The sequence below is a fragment of the Anopheles coustani genome, chromosome 2, assembly GCF_943734705.1.
Source record: "Anopheles coustani chromosome 2, idAnoCousDA_361_x.2, whole genome shotgun sequence".
Lineage (NCBI taxonomy): Eukaryota > Metazoa > Arthropoda > Insecta > Diptera > Culicidae > Anopheles > Anopheles coustani.
Genome location: NC_071289.1, coordinates 86,998,471 through 87,013,391, shown reverse-complemented (window position 1 = coordinate 87,013,391; position 14,921 = coordinate 86,998,471). Strand labels below are relative to the sequence as shown.

At 42.6% G+C, this 14,921-nt stretch overlaps 1 protein-coding gene across 1 annotated transcript in view; it reads left to right on the top strand.

The window, feature by feature from the left end:
• LOC131261893 (uncharacterized) overlaps window positions 1-14,921 on the top strand; it is an 84,573-nt gene that overhangs the window by 20,116 nt on the left and 49,536 nt on the right. The window contains exon 8 of the mRNA XM_058263743.1: window positions 10,429-10,476. Coding sequence (XP_058119726.1) covers window positions 10,429-10,476 — 48 coding nt within the window. The remainder of the gene's footprint in view (window positions 1-10,428; window positions 10,477-14,921) is intronic.

Below are 14,921 nucleotides of genomic sequence, written 5' to 3'. Positions count from 1 at the left end.
TCACCCACTGTTTTCTTCTCTTTCTACCTCCTTCTCTGTCTCTTTCTCTTCTTCTCTTTCATACTCATATGCTCCTATTGTTTCTTCGTTTTTGTGTAACAGTCGTTCGAGAGCTCGACCTGAGTGTAGTAACGCAAAAATCGATTTAAACCACCCCGGCTCCGCGACATTAAAAGTACGCGCAGACTTCATTGCGAGATCGTCTACCGCGGGTGTAGGGGATAGTGTTCCAATGTGCACCGAATGAGCGAAAAATCAATCAAATTTGTTTCCGAACCAAGGACACAATGTTCTGTTAAGTTCCAACAACCTGAAAGAATTCCCCAATATTTTATTTTACTCCAAAATCTTGGTCTCTATGGTCCAAAGTCTTAGTCTCTATGTGCTATATGTACAAATTTCAAAGGATACACTATTTTCACAATTATAGTTTAACGCAGATGGTTGCTTTTTCGCCCCACCGGTACATATTGGAACCTTATGCCGTATTTTTTTCCAAAAGGAAAATTTTCGCGCTAGGTAAACATCCGAGATCCATCGATTTTTCCCACTCGCTTCCGTTTTTCCATATTCCACCCACTAGCCGCCTCACAATGTGGACGTGTGTGCAGACTTTTCCATCACCACCGTTTGTGGCTGTTTTTGGTGTAGGTGACGGCCAATGTCGGTGGGGTAGCTATAGCTTTTTGCTCCTTGACCTACTCCTCCCGGTTCGCACTCCCTCAACGAAGGAAGGCCGTGGGTGGTTTGGCGTTACACAAGCCGTTTCCCCAAAAACTGCTTGAACCCGAACGCGCTTTCACATATCAACACACTGCCTTTGGCCTCTTCTCCATTATCCTCCGCCATCGCCACCATTGCCATACAAGGGGAACTTTCCGTTCACTTTGGAGAGTGTCCTTTTGTTTTTCCACCGCTTCGTCGTGGGTTGCTATCAATTAAAGTGTTGCCTTGCAGTGTTGGGTTAGCATTTGTGTCCTTTCAACCGCCAGCATCAGCAGCGGTATCGATCGATCGATCGATCGGGTCAGCCCTGTCAGCCCTTGTCAGGCGGTGCTCAGGCTGCGCCATTTGAAGTAAGCTACTACTATGGCGGCGCCACATCAAGCCGTCATTAGTAGTACCGCTTGCTTGACTTTTAACGCCTTTCCCTCCCACACTCTCGGACCGTGGGTCGTGAAGGGCGATTGAGTTACCACATTCAGGAGGTCGGGTCGCCTCATTCGCCCGTCTGCGTAAGGCTCTGTGTCAGCGAAATGGTACACACGGGCTCCCAGAAGTAACCGATAGCCGAACGGATGCTATTAATTAAGGATATTATTGCTTTCCTGTTATCCTAACTTGGCAAAGCGTGGGGCTTATCGATGGACAGGGAGCAATTTGTGGATGAGCGATGGTTCCGGGAGAGAATATTGCTTCGTCGTGGCGAGACTTCGGGTACGGTTTCTCCTCCGTAAGCTTTTTGGCAAGCTGTGGCGGCAACTTTAACCCACAAGACATCTTAAACAGCATTAACTTGTGCATTCACTTAATCGCTAAGTGAATTAAACCCAACTAATAAACTTGTTCTCAAACTTGCAAATCTGCTTGGAGTTGCCCTAAATTTATCCCTAATGTTTCCACAAAACCAAGTTTCGTTAGATAGCAATTGGTTCTCTTCTTACCAACAACACACACACTCACTCCCGCTTATGTAAACACTAATCTGTAACCAAATTACGACAACTCCGATTATTCTCTGTATATTAAAAAGCTTTCGTGGTCAAAAAATTTATCTTCTGGCTAGAAGGTGCCCTAGTGCCACGGAAAGGTTGGTCCCGCTGCTCAGTGTTTCATTGTCTTGGTTTTTTGTGCGTGTGTCTGTTTATTACTCCGTGTTGTGTCCTCTGATGGTTGGATGAATGTGTTTAGCCAAGCATACACGTATCTGCAACGTTTGACTGCCTGAGTAAAATTTGTCGTGTTATTCTATCATCATCTTCTCTCCTCCTGCGAGCTGTACGATTTTTCTATATTTATTATTTCTTATTTGATTTGCCACTGCACATTCTTGGAGTAGAAAATTGTGTTGATCTTTACGGAAGTGTCTATATTCGTTTTGTCGTCTCTTTTGTGCACCTCGTATGATTACTCTCTGTTATTCTACCTCCATGCTCGGCCGGTTGTTTTCCTCTTCATACTTGATGTTTCTTCCAACAATCTTTTGGCTATGTTTCGTATTCCTTTTCGTATATCTTGTACTTTGTTGGTTTTTTTTATTTTCTTTATCGCCTTATCGGTGGAATGATGTATTAATTTACTATCATATTTTTGTTTGGAAAATTGTAGGTTTATCTATCTTTTTTGAGGGAAGTGATTCGATAAAATTTATATTCTAATGCTACTATCGCACTCCTTGAAATGTATAAAAACTGTTTTAAAACGATTGCTCTACCATACTATTGTAATGAACGAAGTAAGATTGCTCTTCGTTCGCAAGACGAGCATCTGTCACGTCAATCAATCGCATCGGGACTCGAACGTAGTTTCGGAATGGTCAGGTTCCCGGATAGATACATCACCAGTCAGCACCAGAAGATGTGCTGGGGCCGATATGGATCGAATCACTCGCGCTGACGTTCAAAGAAGGAAGCGTTTTACATTGGCGATATTCCTTATTTACCGTTCTGCTCTATGCGCTGCCGGAATTTGGCAAACATTCGGGACGACGGTGGCAGTGTAAAATATGTCATGTCTACCAGGGACCGATGTTGACCCGTGCAGATGGTCAACACCGGTTTGCGATGCGAGAGGAAATCCCGGTGGAAAAGTCTAAAGCCCTCAAAGTTGACGCCGGCATGCCGTCCATTGCCGACCTCAGCAGAAACATCAGCACCATGATTCAACATGTCAATCACTTCTCGGATTGAATTATGAATGCGTCTAGCAGCTGATGCTTGAGTGAAGTCGACAGTTTGCTGCCGGCCTTGCGGGTGCTGGGTCGCAAGGGTTTCCCTTTGGAAACTTTTCCTCCCCCCCAGCCAGGGTTCGGCCGCCCATTTTACGACCAGAAAATCGCACACTTGCCTGCCCATAGCCGAAGACTAATATTGGTTCAGTGAGGCGTTTTGCCTTCGCATCGGAAAGAGTTTCTACATCGACGGGTACGATAAAACAGATCCTGATTTTTTTTTGTTGGCCTCAGTTTTTCCGCTTACGGTGTCGAAAGTTTTTGCATACCCTTCGGTGCCCCGATGGAGGGGCGGTTGGTTTTTCGAGGCAAAGCGTACTGATCGATTGCGGTGGGTAATCTGCTGAAAGTAGTCCCAAATTTGTCGAGGATGTGCAAAGTGTGTAAGTGGTAGTAAGAGCAAAGTTTGCTTACTTGATAATGACGTGCGCGGAAGACGCCACGTGTCAGCAAACTTTATGTGGCCACCGTAGGGTTGGCGAAAAGGGAAGATACTTTGACAGTCTGGTGTCTAGATTTGATTTGAATATTCAACTATTGCTGTGCTCAGCAACTGAGCCTTAGTTGAATTTCGTTATGCCATTTGTTTCCACCGAATGGTATTGAAAAATGTCAACGGTGCTAAGTGTCATCCTAAGCGATTTTCGTTAGTTAGAAGTCTGTTAAGATAATTGAAAACTATTATATTTACTTTAAAATCCAAGACATCCTAAAAATTATACATTTTTCGTATATTATCATAGTTTTACAACATAAAATTAAGTGGGTTGATTTTCATTTCCATCTCTGATATCTTGGAAGGATTAGAGATAAAAGCTTTTCAATAAGATCTACAGAACTAATCTCATGCAGATATGTCGGAAGGCGCAATGCTTTTGCGAGGAGCAAGAGGTTTTCCCCTGATAAGGATTGCTGATCCATAATGTGTTTGTTTTGATTTCTTTCCCATTAGTGCAGCGCAAAGGGAAGAACCAACACGGAAATCTACCGCCTCTCACCATATTAAGCACATAATCGTTGGCTTGTGTACACAAACTGCGCACAAGCACATGGCTCGTTGCCCCCAAAATGGCCGTCCGATAGAGGATCCCTGCTTGGCAAACAATCACAGAAAGGCAACTCCAATCCTCCGATTTCCGTTCGGTGCGAGCTTTCGTTTGTTTCGGTGTGTGAACATATCTCCTAGAAGGTAAAAATTATACAAATACACGCTCACATCGAACGGGGGAGCACACACCTCCTTCAACCGGGAAATAGTGGCAGGGTGAGCGCGAGTAAGCGCTTTTTGAATCCCTCGCAAGGCAGCAAAAATATTTACTTATTCATTTGTTTTCCTCCAATAAACCGGCGCTGCCACGAAGTATTGGGGCGATGCTCTCCACCATCATCATCCTTCCAGCGGAAGAAGAATTTCAATCAATTTTTCATTGAAGATTTTCAACGGCATAACTCCTGTCGAGACGGTCGGGGCCGGCGTCCAGCGGCGGTGGAAGCGAATTGGTGGAAAATATCAAAAATGCTTTACAAAATCCACCGAAAACCGTCCCCCTTTCGCCCTCCTGAAGTCCCGTGCGCGCCCCCAAGGTCCTTCCGGTCCAGTGATGCAGATACTTTCTTTTTTTTTTCTCGTCCTGTCTCGATCCAATCATCGTTTGGCCGCCACCTGCGCAGCCGGGCATAACAACATAGCGGCAATAGCGGCGGGCGTAAAATATGTTCATCATAACACAAACAAGCGGACCGAAACGGGCCATGGCGCCGCGGATGTTTCGCCGATAATGTACTGATTGCTTCCGACAGCGAGCCGGCGATCGGGTTCCGTTGAATAATTGAAGCTGTTATGAAAGTGCGAAGCTGCGATGGAACTTTTCGGGCACACGGGCGCAAAGGGGGGTAGCAAAGCCATCGGAAAAGTTGTGCCATATAATGCGATGCGAGCCGGCATTATTGCGAGCCACTTTCCATTACCCCTTTATTCAAGCGATTTAAAAAAAAAAAGGCTTCACATAGAAGCTCGCATTAATTATTGTAACGGGTTGAAATACAATTCCGAGTGTTAACCGGAAGTGTGAATGACACTAACTTCCGACCGTACCGCGTATCATGTTCAGGGCTCCGATTCCGATGGACATCGGTTTGTTCGCTGTCAAAGTGCGGAACACGACCGTCAGGAGCAAAACCATCCAACAACCGACACTCCATTAGAACAGCTGTCTATCTCCGGTGCGTGCTCGTAACGCACGAAGCAACAACGCTTATCTCCGGGGTCATATCATGGATCGGGCACACACACAAACGCACAGATCCGAGGCATACACGCGTGCCTCCCAGTGACAGCATGGAAAACGCACCGGAAGACGAGCATTAGGTGGCCGCCGGCGGCGCACCCAATCTAATTGGGAAATGTGTAATTAGTGGGAAATTATTTTCTATCCCCATCAGGCCGGATTCCGGTACAGCCGGGCGGTCTTTCGGATCCTTTGTGTACGAGGGCACGGGTATAGCTGAGAAGTGGATCGTCACGAAACCGGGACCTACCCGACCGACGTGAATCTATCTTTCGCACAGCTTCCGGGGACGCACAGCTGCCGGTTGCGGAATGTGTTGTCTTGCCTTGCTTCATCTTCTGCCCCGTCTGGGCGACGTCTGATGAATAAGCGAATTGAATTTCCTTCCCGGTGCCGGGCGGGAAGCGGCCCAGACGCGGCTTCGTGAAAAGCCTACATTTCCGGGCGCACCGCGGGAAGAACGACGATGTCGGGACCGCCTGTGTGTGGAGCAACTTTTCCGTCTTGGAATGATCACAATTGTGCTGCTCGGGAAACCATTTTATATCGTTTTCAGCAAAATACCGCTCACCGGCTTCGGCTGGGATGCGTTGGAGCGGTATATTGAGTTCCATTTGCAGGGTAATAATCCCAAATGTACACCGCGGGGTGGCATGTGCAGGGAATTTTTGAAATTGTAACTTTGTTTTCAACGCAACAACATACAAAGTGGAATATTATAGCGTTAAACCAACCATACTATCCCTCTTCATGAATTTAAATGAACTGTTTGAGTTGCAACTTGGTTTTTATCAAAATCATTTTGAATATAGGCATTTTCTCATCATTGTTCATCATCAAAAGCAGTCAAGTTATTTTAATTCCGTTTCGTTACCTTCATGCAACTGTATTTACTTTGTGCATAATACTTTGTTTGTGGTTAACACTGTAACGGAAAGTTAAAGTTGAAAGTTTGAAATCTTTTTCTTCTGATACGGATCTTTAAGTATCCAGCCAACACGGGATTTTTCCCGTGAAGACAATAATTCATATCTTCAATCTAGTTTTCAACATATGCTTTATTTTTTCTTTTCAAGTTTGAATTTGTCGTTTTGAAGGGATTGATTGTCCAGGACGAAACAATATGCGAATGTTGGATTCAGGACAGATAATGACAATTATGCTAATGAACCCGGCAAGTTCGTGACAATGTTTGCAATGGTGCCACATCCGAGACGGGGTGGGAATGTAAAAGCCTCCGATGGAATGAGGAAAATGCCGTGTAGCAAAAAAAAAAACACCAAGCAAACAAAAAAGCGAGAAAAAAACACTCCCACCGGATGGTTTTAATTGAATTTGTTGAAGTAAGTTTTTCCACCCGATGGGCGCCTGTGTAAAGTCGCTACCGGGTGGACGACGATCGCCTCGGGACGGCGCAAACAAAGCGGTACCCGCTCCGGCAATAAACTTGCCACCCGGAACGTGCTTGCGAGTCATGTGTGAAAAACTTGGATTGAGTTTTCCAGCTTGGCTGCCATCCTTCAGCGAAAACTATTTCGTCCCATGCCAGTCCGTGACGCGTGATGAATTTTCCCGTTTTTCCCGGGATGTCCCGATCGCCCCACGCCAAGGCATGTCCTCGGATGTTTTTGTGTTCGGTGTGTTGTAGGTAAAAGGGGTTTTCCGGATGGTGGTTTTATAAATTGTGCCAGCTGCTTTTTATGGCTTCAGCGATCGATTGTGGGTTGTTTCGGCGCTTGGCCAGCTGTGCGACTTTCCGAATCCAGCCCTCGCCACCCCGATTGATGCAGTTAATGCAGCGGAGCGAAGTTGTGACGTGAAAATTCCTTCCCTTAATGTGCTACTGGCCTCGGGGCTGGCGAAGAATTAATGGGCCCCTATTTAGCAATGCACCGCCAGCGAGTCTTCGGCGTGGAAGTGGAATTTATTATCCCGACCAAGCGCGTGCGTTCCATTTACTTTCAAATTCCAAAAGCGAAATGGAACGAACCGAGGAAGGGCCTTTAATAATGTCCACCATGGCAGAAGAAAATTCCCCTTTCTACAATTTGCTGCGGAGACAGCACATACAAGCACACACCAAAAAAAGAGTGGAAACCCATTTCTTAAGCGTCACTCGCAGCTTGACGAATGAAGCAAGGAAAAGGTGGTGGACAGCATGAACGGCTGCAGAAAGCTTTTCTCTAAGCCAAAACCGCGCCACCACTTTACCGCAGAAGCTGTCAACAGCATTATTTGATCGTTTCAACTTCAATTTGCTAAAGTGGTTCGTTAGCCGAGCGCCAAATCTTCTGCGAGGGTCGGTTGGGGTTGGTGGATCCGCGAGTTGAAGGGTACAAAACCAAGACACAAATGCCACTGTAATTGCATCATAATGAGATGGGCTCGAACGGCGAGCGGCGATGATGACTATTTTGGCGAACGATGGCGCATTTTGTGTCACAACGGAGGCGAGGAAGGTTTTCTGATGATGAGCGCCACCGTAAGGCAAATTCCTAAATCATTTCGTGCTGACCACCGTGTCGGTTTGGGTGACACTAAAAACCGTCGTTTCTTACGCCAAGCGTAATTTTATAGCATGACTTCGTTCGAGACAGCGTTACACAAAATTATTCAAACAACTGCAACTTAATTGTTCCAACAAACCACGTTTTGATTGATTTTCCCACAAAAAGGCAAAGGGTGGATGTTAGTTAGGTCGCTTTAGAAATGTTGTTGTTGTTTATACGATTTTAGAAACTTTGAGCCTTGTCGCTTTAGAAATTAGGTTTATTTTTACGAAGCAGATTCTTTTATACCTTTGCCTGAGGAAGAATCAGTTTTAGTTGAAACTGTGTATTAGACATAGCATTCCGTTTGTCGTATTTTCAACAGGTTTCAACATGTAGTTTACTTTACTATTCACAAATCTATACAGAGGGTGAGATGTAAGACGTTTCATCAATCAAAGAGTAGTTTCAAGCTAAATTACAAAAGTTTATAGTAAGAAAAATAGTTAAACAATTGATTTGTTTTGTTTGGTTTTTTAACAGAAGTTAAATCTCAAATTCTTAGATTTAAACATGATAAGATAATTGGAAATTACCGTTGAGCGTTGCAAATACATGTACTTGATGGGATTGGAAGTTTTGTACAACTTTGCCTAAGGTAAATAAACAGTTTGTAAACGCCGGTATATAAAGTGTTTAGGTTGGGAAAACTTACATTTACTATAGTACATGTTAGTTTATTGGAACTCCCTTGCGTACCTTTGACATAGTTTCGACACAGAAGGCCATGTGAAAATTACCACCATTTAATCTACGGAAAATTTCTCTCGTCAGAGTCGCCCGAGACTGGGTATTTGTTTTTATTTACGTATCAAGGCACGAGACCTTTATCCTATTGCAACACTCTCGTTCCCAGAACAACTCTATCCGGTGAAATAATAATAGTACCTAGCACCGTATTAACGTTTCTCGCATTCTCGCATTCGAGGAAGAAAATGTTTCATTACACCAAAGTGCCCTCCGCAGGTTTCGCAAGGACAGCACGATGAATTGTGCTTTAATTATAGAGCAACGAAATGGTACCATTTCTCCAACCGAGTCATCGTGAAAGACGAATGAAACAAGCGGGAAATGAAAGGGAACGTAGGAGAGTGTGCATCTATTGTGTGCAGTTCGTTGCAGTATGCTGCATGCATTTTCCCCTGCGAACCCATTAGGTGTTAAGCGAAGCGAATGAGCATAAAATTGTTTCATCTTTCTTGATTGTCGTGCACCAGTTTGTTTGGCTTATGACAATAAGAAAGTAAGTTTAAAAGAATATCATGCACTCATTTGACTTTGAACCTCGAGCGTAAGTTCATATAAAAACGTTCCATTTGAGAGATAGTTTTCTCAGCGCAGATTCGGTCATGTCACATTTTTCCAACATTTTGGTGAAAATTAATTTAAATTCTCTTGGACATTGTTTTTTCCGACATTGTGCCTTTTTGTCGTCCCTCTCTACGTTTTTTCCCTCCTCGCATCGTATCTCTCTCTCTATCTTTCACTTTCATTCTCTCTTTCTCTGTCCCTCTTTCTCTTCCATTCTTCTATCCCCCATTTGACACGTTCTGTTTTACCATCTTTTCGATCTACTTTTCATCTTGACTATTTGCATGGCACCATAGAATTTCTTGAAGTTGACACTCACTACGACTCTTGTTTGACCCAACTGGTCGAGGTACAGTTTCTTTCCTATCTTAAAGTATGTCGTTGTCTCCCCGGTGTTGTGATAGTTGGTAGCTGTCCCGGTCTGGGCATGGTATCTTTTCCACCTTCAGCGAGATTCCCGTTTTTAAAAAGTTTGTTTAATCATTCATCTCTCGTCGTTCGCTACTGAAAAGCAATCAATTATAATTAAAACAGCGTTGGGTTTACGTCTTCCTTGCCCACTTTCTTAAGCTCTTTCGGTTTTTTGTATCTGTTCTACTTCCACTGTCTCGCTCTTTTGGTAATGTTTGCATCTTGTTCGAGTCTTGTGTCGTTGCTTGAAGTTTGTTTTTCTTCTTCACTCCCATTGTTTGTCTGCATTCTATGTAACTGGGCACTTTCCAGCCACAAGCCTCGGAAGTTGTCCAAAGGTGCTAATAGAGCCATCACGTTTGAAGAGAAAGCACTGAAATAACAAAAAAAGAAAAGTGTTTCCATTCGTGGAAGTACTTTCTAATGGAAGTAGCACTACGCACTTGAACAATTTGGGTTCAACGAATCAAAATCATAAAAATGTGTGTTTGTTAAAGGTACCAAATGACACCACGCCATGTTAGTCGTCTTTCAAATGTAGTAGATCGAACTGTTTTGATGAATGATCGCTTGTTTTCACTATCAAATCTATTTACCAGTATATGATCTCTAGAACTAGTGCCAAGGAATAGGTTTGAATCGAATGATTTTACTCTATTTTGTTAAATTTCTCATTTTTCCAAACTTATTTCTTTCATTTAAAATCTTCTTTCTTCTGGGAATGCAATCAAACTGTGTGTTTCGAAACGAAACAATACCCATTTCAAACAACTAACGGATGCATTTCGTTGCAAATTTGCGACGGTTTTCTACCTTTTCAACTCGGTCCGTTTTATGACTACGTTCGACCATACCTGCGGCTCGCCATTTGATTCCTTTTCCCTACGAACGCTCCCTTCGGAACCACTCGGCGCACAAGATCGAAGCTGGAGGCCGCAGAAAAACTGGCCGCCTCGACCAGCGCAGCGTAAGTGTTTTCCACCGTCACCCAGCCGTCTCTTCCGGTCGGTTACAATTTGTAGAGACGTAATAGCTAGAAACACAAGACACCACAATAGACAGTAAAGTAAAAACTCCTTAAAACTCTTTCCGATGCCTTGCTATTGGATATTTAATTCCAAACTTACAGCCAGTACAGAGTTTGTCTAGAGTTTTTTTTTCTTGTAAGCTTTACCGCGTTTGGTTTTCTATGGCCATAGAACGTACTCTGTGCTCTACAGTTCACTCTTTTCAGAGGATAGCAACTTCGCACTGTCCTTGCCATGGCTGCTGTTCATAGCGTTCCTGTTACCTAGCCTAGTGTTTGTGTTTCTCGTGCAAACTGCACCTTACAGTTCGGTTTCACTTCTCCTCGTTTCAACGATCATTCTTAACCTATCTATACAACTGCATCCCGTTGGTTTGAAACAGTTGAATTAAGGCAAAAAGGCTGCTCTCTTATCTACTCGCTTGCTAGAAGTATGTATTTCAAAATCAGTTTCCTGGCGAGCTGGGTTCTTCGCGGTTCTGTGACGTTTCGCAATTTGTCGTTCTTGAATGTTTTTCTCTTAATATGCTTATACTTAAACTGTTCATAGATGCAGATATTTATTTGAGCTTTTAGTAATTATTCAGCCAACTTTCTACTTACTAGAAAACTGTACACACTTTAACATTCGATTAGTCAACTTGGTTATCTAAAATGAACTTCTAATTTGTCTTTTCTTAGTATTAAATATTTGTAGATCACTCGAGAGAGCGATTTACTTTTACTATCTGTATGGCTTTCAATTTGTAAAAATGTAAAGTTAGATTTTCGTAGGTTTTTTCTGTAAAACTTTAATCTAAAACTCATAATCAGTTGTAATGTTTCAGAAGGAAAATTCATAATATCGAAAAGTACGCACGATCTGCTCAACGAACTTAATCTGAGTTTGTTTTTCAAACACTTTCGAATATACAGTGACCGGCAGGGAAAAGTGCCCACTTCGAATTTTGTTGATTTTCGCTCAATATTTTTTTCTCAACCCAACTAAATATACTGCAAGTATTTTTCGTAAATTGTTTAACATATTTCATATAAGATCCACTAATGAGTAAGCGAAAACAAACATATTTTGATTTCGAGAAAAAAATAATAAAAAAAAGTGTCTAAAAAAACAGTGACATGGAAAAGTGCCCACTAAGGCTATTTATTAATATACATAAAAACAAATAATAATAAATACATCTTAATATTTAATGTGCCCTCCTTTAGCTTTTAGCACTTGTGCAAGGCGCTTTGGCATGCTCTGCACTAGGTTTTTAAGGTGTACGGGATTTAATTCATCCCAAGCGCGCAAAAGAGCCTCAAAATATTGATTTTTGTTTGAAACACCAGTCTTGTTCACCCTGGAATCAAGAATTGCCCACAAATTCTCAATCGGGTTAAGATCCGGGCTCTGAGGAGGCCATTCCAAAAGTTTTATACGGCAAGACCGGAAGAAAGCCTTCGTCTTCTTGGCAGTATGTTTTGGGTCGTTGTCCTGGTCGTTGTGTGCTCTCTTCAAGGCCCGCGTCAGGATCAGTGAAATCTCCAGATTTTGTTGCAGGATGTTTATGTTGTAATCTGCAGTTTTAACACCGTTAATGTTCCCAAGGCTCCTCCCCCCCCCCCCCCCCACCCCACCGGACGAAAAACACCCCCAGAACACCATATTGCCTCCTTCATGGCATACTGTGCCCTGGATGTGGCGAACCTGCAGCATTGCCTCCTTCGATCTGCGCTGTATACGTTCATGCCATCTTCGATTAAAAAGTTCAAATTTTGATTGGTTACATCACAGAACCGTTTTCCAGTACTCTAGAGGCATAGCAGCATGTTCCTCAGCGAGCTTAAGACGCTTGGCCTTATTGGTCATGCTCATATAAAGAAGCCTCCTAGCAAGTCTGCTCTGTAACCCGTATGCAACAAGCCGACGACGGATAGTTCTTTCGAAAACTGATGAGTGAAGTGTTTCCATGACCTCTCTGACAGTTACTTTTGGATTTTTTTGATCTCACGAATGATCTTAGTGTCCATGCGTGCATCTGTTTTGCACATGTCTCCCCTACCAGGGCGATCCGCCTACGTTTAAAATTTCATTGTGATTTTTCCTACCGCTGCCTTGTGGATTTCGTGCTTTGAGTGAATTACTTTAATGTAAATGAGTGTCATAAAACATATTTTATGCAATATAATTTCTTGAAACACTTAAATTAATTAGATACCAAAACCTGATATTAACAAATTGTATATCAACAACCAAACATGAATTAAACACGTGATCATACATGTATAAACATCAGAAATGGTGCTAACAAACCTAAAAAATATTAAAACACAATAAATTGGTTGGCCCTCAATGGAAAAAATTATGCAAAACTCGAAATTTCAAAGTGGGCACTTTTCCATGTCACTGTTTTTTTTAGATACTTTTTTTTATTATTTTTTTCACGAAATCAAAATATGTTTGTTTTCGCTTACTCATTAGTGGATCTTATATGAAATATGTTAGACAATTTACGAAAAATACTTGCAGTATATTTAGTTGGGTTGAGAAAAAAATATTGAGCGAAAATCAACAAAATTCGAAGTGGGCACTTTTCCCTGCCGGTCACTGTAGTTCTAAAAAATGGAACTATGTCTAGTTATTTAATAGAAATATTTTAAAAACTCGTCGGAATGGTTAAACCCAATTCCTGGTTTCTCATGCTCGATGTCATACCCGTTTACGTAAATGGGCATGGTATTAAGTAAGCGAAGTGGAAACATTTGCATCTACATGTGTTCGTTTGCCATTAGTCACGACATTGTAACTTGTGTTTTCCGTATTAAATTTAATTCATGCTGATCGGGTGCTTGCGCTTTCGAACTAAAGCGACCGAACGGGCAGAGTGCACTTCCTGTACAGAGTGTAGGACATAATAAATGGAAAGTAATAGTGTTTGTACAACGGAAAATAGAATGCAAAAATATCACCTGCTCGGGTCACAGCTTCCGCTCGGAGGAAGCCCTTTAATTGTCACCGTATGCAAATGTGATGAAGTTATAGTGAAGGAAAGCCATCACTCTTGACGATTCCTTCCGGTTCGTGGAGCTGGGAAGTGCAAGATCAACCGACGGTCTTGGGCTGCCAGATGTCTCGGCCCTTCCGCCGATTTTTTCCGTGTCACGTAATTCCACTTCAGTCCTTGCTGACGCTGATGATGTTCGTTGCCAGCTTGGCCAAAGGGTCCGTGATTGTTCCGTTTTCTATGGTTATTTTTACTGCACTGAAAAGTGTTCCGCATTGACAAGAAATGTAAAGAAGACTGCATGCATTTGTTTATTTTATACATTCTCTTTTGATACGGTTTAAAAAATGTAATTTATTTAATATATTCATCGAACAGACTCTACCATAAGTTAAAGTGTCAAAATCATGTTTGTATAGTTAGTTTTTTCGTCTCGCTTTCCTTATTTTAATCCAATACATCACCCAATCAATAAGTATTGGCTTCGATTTTCAGCAATTTAAGGAACTTCTCTTGGTATTTGCCAAAGTACGTGTATGTTTGGAGCAACATATATATTTTCCGATATATTTTCCCTATCATATAAGATCCTTATTCATTCAGTTCATCAGCTCGCAGCTCATTTTCAATTAATTTCCTTTTCTTTATTTTCTTCAACTTTTATTTTCCGTTCCCTATGTGTACGCTTTACTGTTGTTTGCGCCGCGCGATCATACGCTTCCATCACGTCATCAATCAATCGGCGGCGTTTTGTTCCGTTTTCCCGTTTGCGCACTCTATGTGTTTCACCAAATATCCTGCCTATGTGGACACCGTCGCAATGCATGTTTTCATCGTTCACTCGCCGTCGACGGCGGTTCGGTGTTACACACACACACAACTCGCGGCATGTAAATATGCGGCATTTACGTGCTCCCATTAAAAACGCATCGTGACCCGCACACGTTGGTGTCGAATGGAAATCAATTGCATTTGTGGACGGTATGGCCCCGAACTTCCGTCCATCACGATAACACGTGTGCTTCCGGCTGCGTACACAACCGACGGCGATTTGCTGACGGGACGGGACGTCGTCGGTGGAACTCATCACGATCGGGAAATGGACAACACCTATCGCCTCATCATGATCCTTGGAACGTGTGACGAAAATGTGAAAACACCCTCCGGATAACGTTGCATCGGTTTTCTGTTTTTATTTCGTCGTCCTGGAAAATATGACATTCATCATCACCATCATCATCATCATCATCAACGCCGCCATTGTTGGCATTGTAACTCATGTTGGAAATTTGCACAACATTTTATTTATGTCATGTTTTTTTTCTTTCTTGTTTTCTGTTTTGCACCACGCTTTCTATATTAACATAATCGTGTTGCTTTTGCGCTTGGCTTCACTGT